Source organism: Bos indicus, chromosome 5 (assembly GCF_029378745.1).
Source record: "Bos indicus isolate NIAB-ARS_2022 breed Sahiwal x Tharparkar chromosome 5, NIAB-ARS_B.indTharparkar_mat_pri_1.0, whole genome shotgun sequence".
NCBI lineage: Eukaryota > Metazoa > Chordata > Mammalia > Artiodactyla > Bovidae > Bos > Bos indicus.
Genome location: NC_091764.1, coordinates 60032190 through 60048746, shown reverse-complemented (window position 1 = coordinate 60048746; position 16557 = coordinate 60032190). Strand labels below are relative to the sequence as shown.

Below are 16557 nucleotides of genomic sequence, written 5' to 3'. Positions count from 1 at the left end.
TTTTAAGCCAACTTTTTCACTTTCCTCTTTCACTTTCATCAAGAGGCTCTTTAGTTCTTCACTTTCTGCCATAAGGGTGGTGTCATCTGCATATCTGAGGTTATTGATATTTTTCCTGGCAGTCTTGATTCCAGCTTGTGCTTCATCCAGCCCAGCATTTCTTCTGATGTACTCTGCATGTAAGTTAAAAAAGCAGGGTGACAATATACAGCCTTGACGTCCTCCTTTCCCAATTTGGAACCAGTCTGTTGTTCCATTTCCAGTTCTAACTGTTGCTTCCTGACCTGCATATAGATTTCTCAAGAGGCAGGTCTGGTGGTCTGGTATTCCCATTTCTTTAAGAATTTTCCACAGTTTGTTGTGATCCAAACAGTCAAAGGCGTTGGTGTAGTCAATAAAGCAGAAATAGATGTTTTTCTGGAACTGTCTTGCTTTTTCCATGATCCAGCAGATGTTGGGAATTTGCTCTCTGGTTCCTCTGCCTTTTCTAAAACCAGCTTGAACATCTGGAACTTCACAGTTCAGGTACTGTTGAAGCCTGGCTTGGAGAATTTTGAGCATTACTTTTCTAGTGTGTGAGATGAGTGCAATTGTGCAGTAGTTTGAGCATTCTTTGGCATTGCCTTTCTTTGGGATTGGAATGAAAACTGACCTTTTCCAGTCCTGTGGCCACTGCTGAGTTTTCCAGATTTGCTGGCATATTGAGTGTAGCACTTTCACAGCATCATCTTCTAGGATTTGAAATAGCTCAACTGGAATTTTGTTGGGTCACAAGAGTGCTTACTGTCAAATTTATCATTTACTGCCAAATAGCTCTCTCAAGTGGTTGTATCCATTTGCATTCCACCAGCAAAATATGACATCCTGTTGTTCATCCTCACTAATACTTTGTATTTTGCAAATATCTATGTAGCATATACAAAGGGCCAAGCACTATCATAACTCATTTATTCAGGCAGTTTAACTCAGTTAATATTTATTGGACTTCTAAAATTAATGTTATCAAACCTAAATTTTTGCCAATCTGAAGGGTGTGAAATGGGAGCTTGCCATTTTAATTTCATTTTCATGATTAGTAATTTTTCATGACTTCTGGGACATTCAGGTTTCTTTTTCTGTGAATTTCCTATTTGTAATTTTCTTACTAATTTGTAAGTGTTCTTTATAAACTCATTCTTTTAGCAGATACTTATTGAGTAGCCTATGCTATGTGCCAGTGCTGCAAATAGAGTAATTGAACAGACAAAAATCTCAGTATCTTAGGAGCTTACATTCCTGCAGAGGAAGACAGCTAATAAATAAATTAAATATTTAATGATGTTTAGTATAATAGAGAAATAAAGCAGGGATGGAGGAAAAGAAGGACTTGAGAGGGACATACTTCTAAGTAGGTTCTTTACCACTAGCGCCACCTGGGAAGCCTGCTGCTGCTGCTGCTAAGTCACTTCAGTCATGTCCGACTCTGTGCGACCCCACAGACGGCAGCCCACCAGGCTCCCCTGTCCCTGGGATTCTCCAGGCAAGAACACTGGAGTGGGTTGCCATTTCCTTCTCCAACGCATGAAAGCTAGGCCTGGCTTATTTAAGAAACAGCAAGGAGGCAAGTGTGGCTGGAGCAGAGTTAAGAAACCACAGTTTTAATGCATTCTCCTAGAGAATTATGGACCTTTCAAGAATCAAGAACTAAAATATGAGAAACACTCGATATCAGCAATTTTGTATCATGATTTTTTTTCACTTAACAATCTTAAGCTCATTTTCTTAACTGGTGTTACTTTAATTTACAACAGGCAAGAAGGTAGGAAAGATTAGATAATATGAAGTTGTTGTATCTATCTTTTTAGCATTTGAAAAGGAAAAATCTTTCCCATTAATTTTGTGCCTTAATGCTACTTAGTCTGAATTCTATGTTTGAACAATTGCTTTTGAAAGATTTCTTCTATTTTTCTAATGGTTTTTCAAATTCTCCAACTTTGTTTACCTATTTACCTGCCATGTTTCCATAACTAGGAATATAATGCATTACATGAAGATACTCTTAATTTCTACCACGTCTTGTGAGATGGAGAACATCAGATGAAAATTTCACTTAACTGGCTTTAACTAGTACAACAGAACTATAAATAATACTTCTTTTATGAAATATTCTAACAACCCAGTATAACTAAATAGGTTTTCCTCCTCTTCCAGATTTCTATTAAGAAAACGCGTCTGGGCTGAGGCCTAATCAAGAAAGATTTATTCAAATTTTAATGTCTGATTTCTTAGCATATGAAAAGGGAGTACTGGAAAGCAGCCAAGAAAAGGTTTTCAAATAACAGACCTATTCTTGTTCTTTAAAAAAATTTTTTTCTTTTTTCCCCTTTTTTATTTTCATACAATTTTTAAAGGTTACTTTCCATTCACAATTATTACAAAATATTCACTATATTCCCCATGTTGTACAATACATCTTTGAGCCTCTCTAACACTCAATAGGTTGTACCTCCCACTCCCCTACCACTATGTTGTCCCTCCCTACCCGTGTTCTTATAGGCTGAAGGACTAAAGAGAAGAGCATTACATTCAGGAATAAGATATGCCATTGGTGGCGGGGAGGGCACTTCCCTGGTGGTCCAGTGGCTGAGGGTCTGTGCTCCCAATGCAGTGGGCCCAGGTTTGATCCCTGGTCAGGGAACCAGGTCCCACATGCCACAACTAAGAGTCTACATGCCGTAACTGAAAGATCCCACATGCCCCAGCAAAGATCTTATGTGTTGCAACTAAACCCAGTTCAGTTCAGTTGCTCAGTTGTGTCCGACTTTTTGTGACCCCATGGACCGTAGTATGCCAGGCCTCCCTGTCCATCACCAACTCCCAGAGTTTACTCAAACTCACGTCCATTGAGTTGGTGATGCCATCCAACCGTCTCATCCTCTGTCGTTCGCTTCTCCTCCTGCCTTCAGTCTTTCCCAGCCTCAGGGTTTTTTCAAATGAGTCAGTTCTTTGCATCAGGTGGCCAAAGTACTGGAGTTTCAGCTTCAGCATCGGTCTTTCCAATGAATATTCAGGACAGATTTCCTTTAGGATGGACTGGTTGGATCTTCTTGCAGTCCAAGGGATTTTCAAGAGTCTTCTCTAACGCCACAGTTCAAAAGCATCAATTCTTTGGCGCTCAGCTTTCTTTATAGTCCAACTCTCCCATACATGACTACTGGAAAAACCATAGCTTTGACTAGATGGACCTTAGTTGGCAAAGTAATGTCTCTGCTTTTTAATATGCTGTCTAGGTTGGTCATAGCTTTTCTTCCAAGGAGCAAGCGTCTTTTAATTTCATGGCTGTGGTCACCATCTGCAATGATTTTGGAGCCCCCCAAAATAGTCGGTCACTGTTTCCATTGTTTCCCATCTATTTGCCATGAAGTGATGGGACCAGATGCCATGATCTTAGTTTTCTGAATGTTGAGATTTAAGCCAACTGTGAAAAAGACCCAGTACAGCCAAATAAATAAATAAATTTTTAAAGATATGCGATTTGGAGTTCAAATAGGTTTTGGAGTTCATTTAGCATTTGGAGTTCAATTAGGCTTTTGTAGCTCATTTAGCATTTGGATTTCAATTAACATGGTAGTTACCATACTCTCCTGCTTTGGTAGAATCATCAAAGGCCATGAGGTATCCACTCAGGTTGCTACAATTTCTGCAGGAGCAATCCTCTGCTTTGTTTGGATGATAAGCAGTATTATTGAACAAATGACAATAGTTCATTTTAAGCACTTTTGATTTATCTTTCCCATTATTTAATCCCATTATGATTTTCAACTTGCAAATCTTGTGCTCTGATTTCTCAAGAAACTTTAGCTAGAACCAATATGTCAATGTTTCCTACATCTTTGTATCTACCTACATCAGTTACAAGCATTAAAATATATCATTGTTTCTACTTTTCTATATTTTTCTTACATCAATACTTTGTTGGATGATAACTAATTCAATTAAAATAGTTTTCTTTTAAGTGACTTTTCATGGTTTCTTATGGATTATATTGTACAAATCACTCAAGTCTTAAAAGGTTATGACACTTGGATTTACTTGCTGATTTTTTTTTTCTTTACTTTGTTTCCAAATTACTAACACCATGTTCATTTACTTTCTTTAGGTAAATGTGAATGTAAGGAACAGGTGTTAGGAAACTCCAAGGCATTCTGTGGAATGAAATACTCATATGGTGAGTCTGAAGTCCATGAGTGCTTCCAAGGATCTATTCAAACTACCTGTACAAAGAGTTTTGAAGGAAATGAGTGGCCTGGTTTATGACATTCTCAGTAAATCAAAGCATTAGTCTTATGTAACAGTAGTAAATACAGTATTCTGGTCTTGACCTAGATTTTCCTAATAGAGATGGTTTTGAATGTCTTAGTGAGAGTAGGAGGCTTTTAGAGCAAAAGCAAGGTTATCCTAGTATGTGGAAAAGAGGCAGACAACAACAACAACAAAATCTTGACATATAATCCTTTCCTATGAATGATTCTTATTTTATTAATCTAAAAGGAAAGTCTCTAGCCATTTAAATGACTCCTTGGCCAGTAGTACTACTAAGTAGAAATCAGTTTAAAGCAGTGTATTCACAGTGATTAAAAGCTCAGGCTTTGGATTCAGACCTTATGTGTGTTTTATTTCTGGTTTATTGGGTGGGTACCTTAACATCTTGCCTGGAGAATCCCAGGGACGGGGGAGCCTGGTGGGCTGCCATCTATGGGGTTGCACAGAGTTGGACACGACTGAAGCGACTTAGCAGCAGCAGCAGCAGCAGCAGCTTAACATCTCCAAACTTCTTCATCTGTAAAACAGGGATGATGCCATCTTCCCCATGAAATGAGATTTTTGAAAACCACACAGCACATTTCCTTGCACATACTAGATGCTCAGTAAGTAGTAGGAGGGAAGGAGAAATATACTGGAAAGGCATTGAGACTAGCTCTCTGCCTGACTCTCTTCCCTGCCATCTCTGTCTACTCCTCTACCTTTCAAATACCCAGAAGATAAAGTGTATGGACAAAGGAAAATGTCATTGCCCTAAGTAAAGACTGTTACTATTTTTAAATTCTAAATGGCTTTATTCTTAAGTATAGGTAGCTCAGATGGTAAAGAATAGGCCCTCTATGCCAGAGACCCTGGTTCAATCTCTGGGTTGGGAAGATCCCCTGGAGAAGGAAAAGGCAACCTGCTCCAGTATTCTTGCCTGGAGAATTCCATGCATAAAGGAGCCTGGTGGGCTACAGTTCCTACAGTCCATGGGGTTGCAAAGAATTGGACATGATTGAGCAACTAACACTTTCACTTTCAATATATTAAAGATGCCTTATCTTGCTGACATATCATTGACTAGTGTCTGAGTCTTTTATTATTCCATAACTTATACAGCCCAAAATATACATAATTCCTATCCACATCCACTTCATAAATGGAAGAGTATAATAGAATCATGAAACTGGAGCTCTGCCATCACACAGGACAGCTTCCTAATCCCAGTCAGCTTGAATTTTACACCAGGGAAGAAAAGTAACCAATAATATTTAATCTCTTTAGACTATGTAAAATATGTCCTGGCAATAACGTTTTGCTCCTTGTCATAACATTACACAAAGCCAGCCATAGAGTATAATATAGTCAGAATCTAAATAAAAGCCAGGATAACAATTCTACTTCCTGTGCATCTTTTTTCTTTTTAGATTTGATAGCTGAATGTGCTTAAGATTTATTTGCAGTAGACAAATGGTTGATATTCTCTTAACATAATGATATGGAAAGAAGTAACATTTGAAAATGTCTAAGAAGGAAGAGGATAGTTAATATAGATAGATTGGATGAAGTTAGTGTAAAATCAATGAGCCTAATGATTTTCTTTTATTGAGATATATAGTTAATATATAATATTATATGTTTCAGGAGTATAACTAGTGATTCACAATTTTAAAGGTTATATTCCATTTACAGTTATTATAAAATATTGGCTATATTCCCTGTGTTGTAAATACATCCTTGTAACTTGTTTATTTTATACATAGAAATGTGTACCTCTTAATCCCTAATGATTTTTAAAGCATATTTCCACATTATAATCACTAGTTCACTTTTCCATTATACTCTGAAATGCATATCTAAGTTGTTCAAAGTTCAAAGAGTAGTATGAAATTCTATTCATTTTTACTTTTGGAATTGTGTTCCTACAGTGCTAAAAATAAAGATCTTATCGGCTCATGATAAAGGATCTCATGCTGAGGTCAACGTGAAGATTAAAAAAGTCTTAAAATCCACCAAACTGAAAATTTTACGAGGAAAGCGAACACTGTATCCAGAATCATGGACTAACAGAGGCTGCACTTGTCCAATCCTCAATCCTGGTGAGCATTAGATGTTACTAGCTTGATCCCTACCTTGTCTCTGCTGATTTGCTGCTTGTCTTACATTGTCTGAATCACAATCTAAATAAACTCAGCAAGAGCATCTCTCCTTTTCACCACCTGAATTCTGGGGAAAGTCCAAACGGAATTCTTCACATGCTCTATGAAAGTAAAATATTTTAAAATCCAGCAATTTAATATTTTCTGTCTTGAAGAGAAGTCTCAGATTGGTTCCAGTGGCAGTAGCAAGGAAAACATTTTCATGAATTCCTCTGCCACTAATACTGTACTGGAAAGCTAGGTCCTATTACAATGCCCTGGTTAGAACTTGCTCCCAAAGGAATTTCAAAGGCAAAATTCCATCTGTGCAAATAATATTGAATTCATTTTTTCTATTGCATGGGAAGCATCTGTTTCTTCTGGATAGAAAACAACTCTCAAGTTGTCATCATCTTCTTTTTCATTAAATGATCATTCTGGTTTCAAATCAAGAACAGTAAAAATAAACAGCAGCAAAACTACAGAATCTTAGAGAAACTTGGAATGGAGGGAAATTTACACCTTAAAATAATATGACAGACACAGAGGCAGGCCAGTAAGCATGGGATTCTGATCTGTTTACCTTATAAGCGCACTCTTTACATTGTGTCATAATCTGCTTATTTCTCTCTCTCTCTCACTAAATTTGAGGATGGGATTTAGATTTTTGACCATACTGTCTCCAGGATCTACCATTATTTCCAAGATAATAGTACTGCAGTACACAAATAATGAATTCTAGCAAAACAAATAATATATTTTTTAAATCTTCTGTACTTCCCTGTTTACAAAGTTGCCATTTGTGTCTTAATGACACTGCTGAAACAGGTGCATAATTTGTGTTCTGGATCTAATTCTTTTCAAAGTTAAGTCCAGGAAAGCACAGTTACATTAAGAAGTCATTTATGGTCTTTGGTTAATAAATTTGAGAGAAGCAGATAACTGAGTAAGAGAGAGAGAAAAGCTATCAATAAAATATCCCCCAACCTAAACAATCTAAACAATGATATAACTGTTGACTTTGTTGACTAACCTCTCATACCCTTTTTGTAGCTCTTCATATTTTATTTAATCTAAATTTTATTTATTTATTTTTTATTTTATTTTTTCACTTTCTTTTTTAAAAATTTTATTTTATTTTAAAACTTCACAATATTGTATTGGTTTTGCCAAATATTGAAATGAATCCACCACAGGTATACATGTGTTCCCCATCCTGAACCCTCCTCCCTCCTCCCTCCCCATACCCTTCCTCTGGGTCGTCCCAGTGCACCAGCCCTAAGCATCCAGTATCGTGCATCGAACCTGGACTGGCGACTCATTTCATATATGATATTATACGTATTTCAATGCCATTCTCCCAAATCATCCCACCCTCTCCCACAGAGTCCAAAAGACTGTTCTATACATCAGTGTCTCTTTTGCTGTCTCGTACACAGGGTTATTGTTACCATCTTTCTAAATTCCATATATATGCGTTAGTATACTGTATTGGTGTTTTTCTTTCTGGCTTACTTCACTCTGTATAATTTTAATAAGGAAAATTTAAAAGACATTTTAAAATATGTTTCCAAAGAACGAACTAATCAGAATCTTGGGTTTTGAATACTGGAGACTGAGTCATTAAGTTCTGTTTCCCAGTGATCTCTGCATAGGGGCTCTTTCTATAAGCACTTTTGACTAAACTGGCAAACGAAAAAAAAAAAAAAAGAAATCTACTCAGTTTTTTAGTAAGACATTAAAAACAAAAGCTTTGACCATCTGCACCGCCCTCCAGGAAGTGAACTATACTTCCTAATCAGGTTTCTGCCAAACAGAGTAAAAGAACCAACTGAGTTCATCACAATTGAAAACATAAGCACAATTATTCAAAGAATTCTTGAAAACATGTTTATTCACTTTGATAAAAAGACTTTGCCAAAGCAAAACCAGACACTCTTTCACTTTGTTTTCCATTTTTACAAGTTTAATAGCTAAGGCCGAAGAAAGCTGATAAGAAAACACTGAAACCTTACACGCCAACCTGTTTCCTTTGCTACTTTTGAAAAGTAGTAATCTAGTTGGCATCCCTAAAAATTCATTCATTCTTACTTTCATGCATATATTTGCTCATTCATCTATTGAATATTTTAGAATGTCAAGACTAGCACTAAAATATTGTATTTTCTTTTTCTGTGGATAAAAAGTGAGCTTTGTGCCCTCAACCTTTCAGCAAAGTAGATGTCAAAAGCAAAGAGATATCAAAATTAAATGTAAATGCTAATAAGTGATACAACAGATAAAGTTATTTTTCATGCTAACTTTTGGTATGATGCTGTTCCATAATTTACAGATTTATTCAGCATCATTTTCATTAGTTTAATTTATATTTATACTTTGACATAATGGCAAACTCTTATAATATTTGTTTTATTTATACTTTCAAGGTAAATTCATCTAAATACTAGACTTAACACTGAAAGTTTCCTAAAAATTATTCATTGTATTTTTAAAGAGGGTTTTATTATTTTAGGGATGATACAAATAATATCACAACCATTATGTTTCAACTAGTTTGTTGATTAAATACTGGGATTCTTTTTCATGGAGAAGCTAAGGTTACCCTTTAAAGAATTTAAATAGCTTATAATTCACCTTACATTTATGCTCTCCAGTGTTTAAAACCTATGTCATTATTTTCCTTTTTCTTTTGTCTCTCTCCTTTTTTTGTTGAAAATATCATCGTAGCTATTTTTAAGTTTAGGACTTAAAGCTTTTAAGTCCTAGACTTAATTTCTTTTAATAATCTTGATTTCTTTTAATAATTTAAATAACCTTTTTTATTATTATAGAAGCAACACATGTACATTATAGAAATTTAGGGGAAATTTTTAAATTTTACACTTGTGTCCTCCAAAGATCATTTCTGTTAACATCCTAGTGTGAATCCTTCCAGATATTTCTCTATATATGTATACATTATATTTTTAACCAAAATGAAATCATAATATACACTTCATTCTGCAACCTACTTTATTCAGTTAATGATCTTTACCTTAAATTTTTGTTTATTTTCATATACTCTAATACTGAGATCATATTCCAATTTCCCAACTGATCCCAAAATGCTCTTTAGGGCTTGTCCTTGACAGTATTCAATCCAAACTATTGAATCCAACTATTCAATCCAAAATCACAAATTGTATCTAGTTTTTAAGTCCCTCAAATATCTTAGATTTATGATGAGTTTCTTTTTAGTGCATTAGAAATTATTGTTGAAAAAAATAGGCCAGGTGTTCTGTAAATTATCCTGCCTTCTGTATTTGGTTGGTTCTTTGTAGTGTCATTTAGCTTGTCTCTCTACTTCCTATTTTTCTTGTAATCTCTACAGTTTATCTTGATAGGCTCAAGATAAGCATTTTGGCTAGCACTTATTATAGATATTGTTGTGTTGTTTCATGTTAAATCACATCACAAGATATACAGTACCTGGATGACCCACCATCGCGGATCTAAACATCTGGGTTGCTCAAACTGAACAGTCTGATCTCTCCATTGGAGAGTTTTGTTTTCCCTTTTGAGACTAGGAAACAATGAGTGTGAGTTATTTAGCCACTATGCAAACATCCAGTTCCCATCAACTATTCACTTAGTGATTTTGTCACCCAACTGGCAATCCCTTCTTGGATGAATAATTTAATTAGTTTGAGAAACGTTTTTTTCTAATTTTGTCTAATTCCCTTCATTTATTACATGACATTATTCTGTAAGAGGACTTTCTCTCCCATGGTGGGCTATTAGGTTACTATGAAATATAGTTCCTATTATAAAAGCAGGATAAAGGCTAAATTGTTTCCTTTAATCAGCAATTTCCAAAGTAAGGAATGGTTTTAACAACTGTCTCAAGATGGCAAGTTAATTTCTCTCTGATACTTTTTGAGTATCACTTTGGAATTATGGATTTTTGTTGATTCAGTATGTTAGCACACAATTACTATGCTCTTGGTGCTCAAATTATCATAACTTTGACAAGTTATAACCCTCCTTTACTGATTCCTTTACTGTGCCCTTTTAAAATGATTCCTATGAGCCTTTTTAGCATAATAAGTCCCATGCGTACCTGTATCTTTCTGCCTTGGAACTAGAAAAAGCATTTCTTCAAGAAGCTTTGTTTTGTATTGTTTTTGGTGATACCTGTTATTAGAGACCACGTTATGTTTGTAATAGGTAATCCTTACCATTAGAATGACATTTTTTAAAACCATTTCAGAAAATGAAATGGGGCTTCCCTGGTGGCTCAGACAGTAAAGAATCTTCCTGCAATGCAGGAGACCTGAGTTCAATCCCTGGGTTGGGAATATCCCGGGGAGAAGGAAATGGCAACCCACTATAGTATTCTTGTCTGGAGAATTCATGGACAAAGGAGCCTGGTGGGTTACAGTCCATGGGGTCGCTAAGAGCCAGACAGGACTGAGAGACTAGCACTTTTACTTTCACTCCAGTGAATGAACAAGACTATATATATATATATAATCAAGACTTTAAATTGATATTTTCAACTGAATTTTAATATCTCATGTTTTCCCTTGAGTTTTAAAGTGTATGTCTCTTTATCTTATATTGGACAGTTTTATTTTATAAATGTAATTACTTATTTGTTTTACCCTATAATATTACAGAAAACTGTTTCAAAATACCAATATTGATATTACTAAAGACATCTACTGAGGGAGATTATCATATTTCTATTTATTAATGTATAGATAATGAGATTGTCCTTTCGGTTTTTTTATTTGTTAGCCAAAAAATTTTATTTGAAGCCTGAAAGGAATTTTATAAAATTCTTTTATTATAAAATCAGCAGTAGGTCTTGTCAAGTCTCATCATTTTTTAAAAGTATGACAAACAAACATTCTATATTCCAAAAACACTTTATCTAGGAGATATGTGCTGTTTTGTATAATCCATACTTCTCTTCCAGTGTTGTTGTTGTTCAGTTGCTCAGTCGTGTCTGACTCTGTGATGCCATGGACTGTACCCCACCAGGCTCCTCTCTGTCCATGACATTTTCCGGGCAAGAATACTGGAATGGGTTGCCATTTCCTTCTCCAGGGAATCTTCCCAACTAAGGGACTGAACACACATCTGTACGCATCTCTTGCGTTACAGGTGGATTCTTTACTGCTGAGCCACCGGGGCTTCTCTTTCTTTCAATATGTTTTCCCAAATGGTTGTTTCACTTTTATAAAATCCTCCTTAATGTACACTACCATATATAGTGAGTCCCCAAGAACTATTGGTTTATAGCAGCATGTTAAGTACCCACAGAATCCTCACTTCTTCACCATGGAGAGTGGTATATAGCAAAGAGTAAAACTTCTACCATCAGACAGGGCTAAGCTTGAGTCAAAGAGCTACTGCTTAGTGGGAAACACTGTTTCTTAATCTTGCCAAGCCTCAGTGTCCTTATTTGTAAAATGAGGAAAGAAGAAAAGTGATACCTACTTTAAAGGATTATTTTTAAGGTTAAATAAGATAATCCATTTAAAGCATTTGGCACTTAACGAATATTTACCAAATTATTGCCTGTGACTCCCTATTTCAACTGTGAATTGATAAAACTTTGAACCATGTATATATAAAACTGCTAAAATCATATCTTTCCCTTCCATAAATTATGATACTGCATAGCCCCTAATATTGTTCTCTTTTAGGTTTGGAGTACCTCGTAGCAGGACACGAGGATGTAAGAACAGGCAAACTAGTCGTGAATATGAAAAGTTTTGTCCAGCACTGGAAACCATCTCTTGGAAGAAAAGTCATGGATATTTTGAGAAGAGAGTGCAAGTAACAGTAAAGGTTTATAGCACTTAATGGCACGTCTCTATGTACAAAAGACAAACTTAATGGAAAGGAGACCTCAAAAATGAAACTGGAAACTTTTTTAAGTGCCAAAATATATAGAAATGTTCCAATGCATGGACCTTATTTAATGTATCTCTTTTGGGCCCATGTTTAAATGCAGTTTGTTTCATAAAGAAGAATGAAAAGTCCTAATACTGATACCTATTTTCTATGAGACTGATTCTGAAATTCATAACTATTAAGGATATTTTAATAGCAATATGATATTTAGCAGTAATCTATTAAGCCCAATGCACCTAACAAGGACTCTTCCCATCTTCAGACATGTTACTTACATTTGTGCTACTTGAAGTAATTAATGAGATTTTAAGGAATTCCCAACCCTACTATCAGAAAAGGTGTTTCTTAAAAAGAGCCTTCTCTTGCGTGATGTGTGTGAACTTTGGTCTGTGGAGTGTTAAATGGATCCTCTCCACATGTATATAGTATTTCATTGTATAAAGCACTTTACTACCTACCACTTGTGTTGTGAAAGTTTGGAGACTGCTGTTGACAGGAAAAAAAGAGAAAAAGGTGTGTATGAAAACCTGCTGAAACAGAAGCACTGCCACCACGTGTGGAAAAAAGTGACCACATACAGAAAGTTGTACTCTTTAACCTTGAACACTTAGAGAAACTATGTGAAGATGCAACCTGAAAGGAGAATATGTTTGCATGAAGTCTCAGCTTTGGGCTAGAGGTTAGATTCCACAGATACCAGCAATGGTCAAACTTTGAAAAATAAAAAAAACTAAACAAGAAGAGATTCTAAAATAAGAGAAAGGAGTCCTAAGTATAGAAAATGCTTGGATAAAGAGGAAATGGACTTTAAATTGTAAAAAGCCCATTTATTTGCAATGCACTTGTATACACTTCAGAGATTATTGTAGACACAGAATTTGTTTTTTGTGTTTAGTATTTAAACCTGAATATTGAGACAGTTTCCTCCTTGTCTTTATTAACAGTATATGGTCATTCTGTTCACTCATTTTTGGATGCAATGTATGTGATAGTTCACCGAATTACAGTTTTTCATTATTATTCATCTTCTGTATCCATCATAACCACTATATATACCATTTCTTCTGTACTTGAATATATAAATCGTGAACCACAGTGCCATAAGATTAACTTCACATTCAGAACATATGTTTTTCCTGAGGTCCTGTGGACTAGCAAAAAATTTATATATATTGCTCTGTTAAGTTTTTTATACTTCATATATGTAATAAAGAAATATGATCTCCTTACTTTTGCCTCATTTTCTGATCAGCTCTTTCACTGATATTAAAGATTGCTTTCTCTCAATGTAGGAGCTCAACTCTAATCCCTTAAATTAAGAAAATAAAATATCGTGGGGTTTGGGAATGGAGTGGAAGCTAATTCAGAAGGGTTTACTTTCTGTAGCTGTTGGATGTGAACTTTTTTCATCAGATGCATTGCGTTTTTATATTACATTTACTTTTTAAAAGCAATAAAATTTCATTGTTGAAAATACAGAAAACCATAATGAGAGAAAAATATGGCTATACTCCAACAATCCTGTGATAATAACTATTAGCATTTCAGTGTAGATGTTGCTAGACTGCTTTCTATGCATATACATACCTTTTATAGAACTGGAATTATACTATACATACTATTAGGAAATCTGCTTTTATAACCTGTAGCATAGGTCTCAGTTTCTTCTCTATTCCTGTCTTATCCTGGTAGATGGAATGCTATCTAGCAGGCATAATTTACAAACAACTTATACAACATAGTGGTAAGTACATCATATCAATAAAAATAAAAATATATCAAATATATGACTTTCTTAAGTTTCAGAATTGCCAGGTTGCCTTCGTTTCCATTTCACTTTACATAAAATAACCCCTTAAAAAGAAGAATATAAATAATGTCTATTTTTTAAAAGAGTACAAAGATGCTAATAATATATTATTCAGTAAAAGAAAATGACAGAACAATATGTACAGTATTAGCTCCCACTCCTAAAACACATTTATAAAATATACAGCATTTCAAAAGTTCTGACAGATAGATTATATAGTAGTAATATTTGCCCCTGCAGGGGAAAGAAGGAGGGAGGCGTTCACCTTTTATTTTACATATGTCGGCATTGCTTGACTTTCTTTCCTTGATTATGTACTGGTTTTGTAACATTTTTAAAATAATTAACTGTTAATCAATTGTTTTTAAAGTATGTTCAAGCAAAATCATAGCAAAAATTTAATTTAGCTAGTTTACCACATTGCTGGGGCCCCCTATATGGCTTTCCATTTACAAGCAGCTTAAAAAACATGTCTTTTGATCAGAATCCAGTCCTTATGATTCGAATCTTCACTAGGTACTCTTTCAACACCTTTTCTGGCAATATTCTAAAAAAAAGGCCCCTCATGATCATTTCTTAATGCCTTGATTTTCATATCATTTTTAGCCCCTTCACTGCAGTTTTAATTTCCTGTGAGCATTGTTGGCTTCCAGAGGGAAAAAAAAAAAAGAAAAGAAACCTCATGCTCCCCATTTGTAAAAGTAAATAAAAAAATGAAATGTGAGGAAGCTGCCTCCTGACCCCACTCCCATCCCACCATTCCATCATTCTGCCACACTTCTGTATACTTTCTCACCCTTGGCATCTTTCAAAATAACCATGACGGTACCAAGGCAACAGAATCACATACAGCTTCCATCTATGGCTGCAGATGAACATGAACACTTCCTTCGAGAGCTAGTGGGAAAGTCTGCCCCCAGAGCTTTATTCCCTGTACCGCTGGGCTTTATTAGCCAGCAGATTAGTTGCATAATCTTCACATACTTCTCTGTATAATTTGTCTGAGGTCAACTCAGTCTATGCCCTTTTATTACATCACTTTCCCCATAGAGGAATGTTACTAATATTTAGTATTTGATGCAATGGAAATTCTCAATCATAGGATAATCTTTTAATAGTGTCTGCTAAATGAGGTCAAATCTGTAGGGATATGATTGTGAGTCCAAAAAGCAGTGTCCATCTGGCTAGATTAAACAGAGAGCAAGGCCTGTTATGGGTAAATATAGTTCTTTGGGATACTTTGGGTTCTTGCAGAACAAATCCCTTTCTAAATGATTAGAGACTTATCAACTCTGAAGGGTGGGAAAAAGAACCTTGAAAATTCCTTGTGCTGTCTGTCCCTTTGCCACTCCCCTGGAATGCTTGAGAAAAAGGAGCGTGAGTACCGCCTCAGCTGTTGAGAGTTTTGTCAGAGGCCCCAGGACTGAATTGCCTTTGTGTTCATTGTTTCAATGATAAGCAGTCCCCTAACCTAACTTTATCAAAGATCCAAAGTTACTCATGATTTATTTCCCACAGTTTGGAAGGAAAATATTTACGAACAACCTCAATTTTGTAGGGGAGATTGCCATGATAAAAATGGAATAGAAGCAAAGGGGTGTGCCTTGCATGACTGATTTTTTTTTTAATCTCTCAGAGAATGATTTGTCTGAGAATACTTTCTGAAAAATGATGCCCTTGTTCCTGCTTTCCTACACTTCTGCCAAAGAGATTTGAACATTTCTCTACTTTTTTAACATTACTGTGTTTGAGACCTACAATATTTTAAAAGACAAATTCTCAGCTTTATTATTAGTCTTTATATATGCTGAAAGACAAAAAAAGCAGTATTAGTTACGAGCGAGAAAGATATATGCACTGGGTCAAATAGATATTTCCAGAATTAAGATGCATGTTCTGTTAAGAGAGAGTTTTAGTAAATACTGAATACACCTCTAGTTTTTTAATATGTGGTCACAGATGGGTGATTATATCCCAAAGTGTGATCATTAATAACAAGTTAATTTATAAATCTAAAACTATCCAAGGTTTATTGGGGGTGATCAAATCATAGTGCATTTATCTGAATAAAGGGGAATGGCAGCCAGGCAAGGAAACTTGCTTCCCAGAAAGAAAAATAACCACTGTCAGCAAATTTTCACAATGTGAGCAAAATGGTCTGTCCAGAAACTCGCTGAATACTTCCTCCTCACTCAGGACATCACTGAGGATTTCAAACTTGGTGAATGAAAAATAAGAAAGATAATACATCAATAGCAATCAGTACTTAAGAGTTTGCCACAAAGAAGGCACTTCTCTCAGTGCTTTACACATGTTATTCTCATTTGATCCTCCTAAGCACCCTTAAAGGACATGCTGTTATTATCTACATTCCCAGACAAGGAAACTGAGGCACAGTGAGACTAAATTGTCCAAGGACAC

The 16557-nt window shown here is 35.4% G+C and overlaps 1 protein-coding gene across 5 annotated transcripts in view; it reads left to right on the top strand.

Annotated features, from left to right (window-relative positions):
- Positions 1-13555, top strand: part of NTN4 (netrin 4) — a 130206-nt gene extending 116651 nt beyond the window's left edge. For all 5 annotated transcript variants that reach the window (XM_070789557.1, XM_019961111.2, XM_019961109.2 and 2 more), the window contains 3 exons: positions 4139-4207; positions 6213-6383; positions 12116-13555. In XM_070789557.1, coding sequence (XP_070645658.1) covers positions 4139-4207; positions 6213-6383; positions 12116-12252 — 377 coding nt within the window. In that variant the 3' untranslated portion in view covers positions 12253-13555. The remainder of the gene's footprint in view (positions 1-4138; positions 4208-6212; positions 6384-12115) is intronic.
- The last annotated feature ends 3002 nt before the right edge of the window (positions 13556-16557 follow it).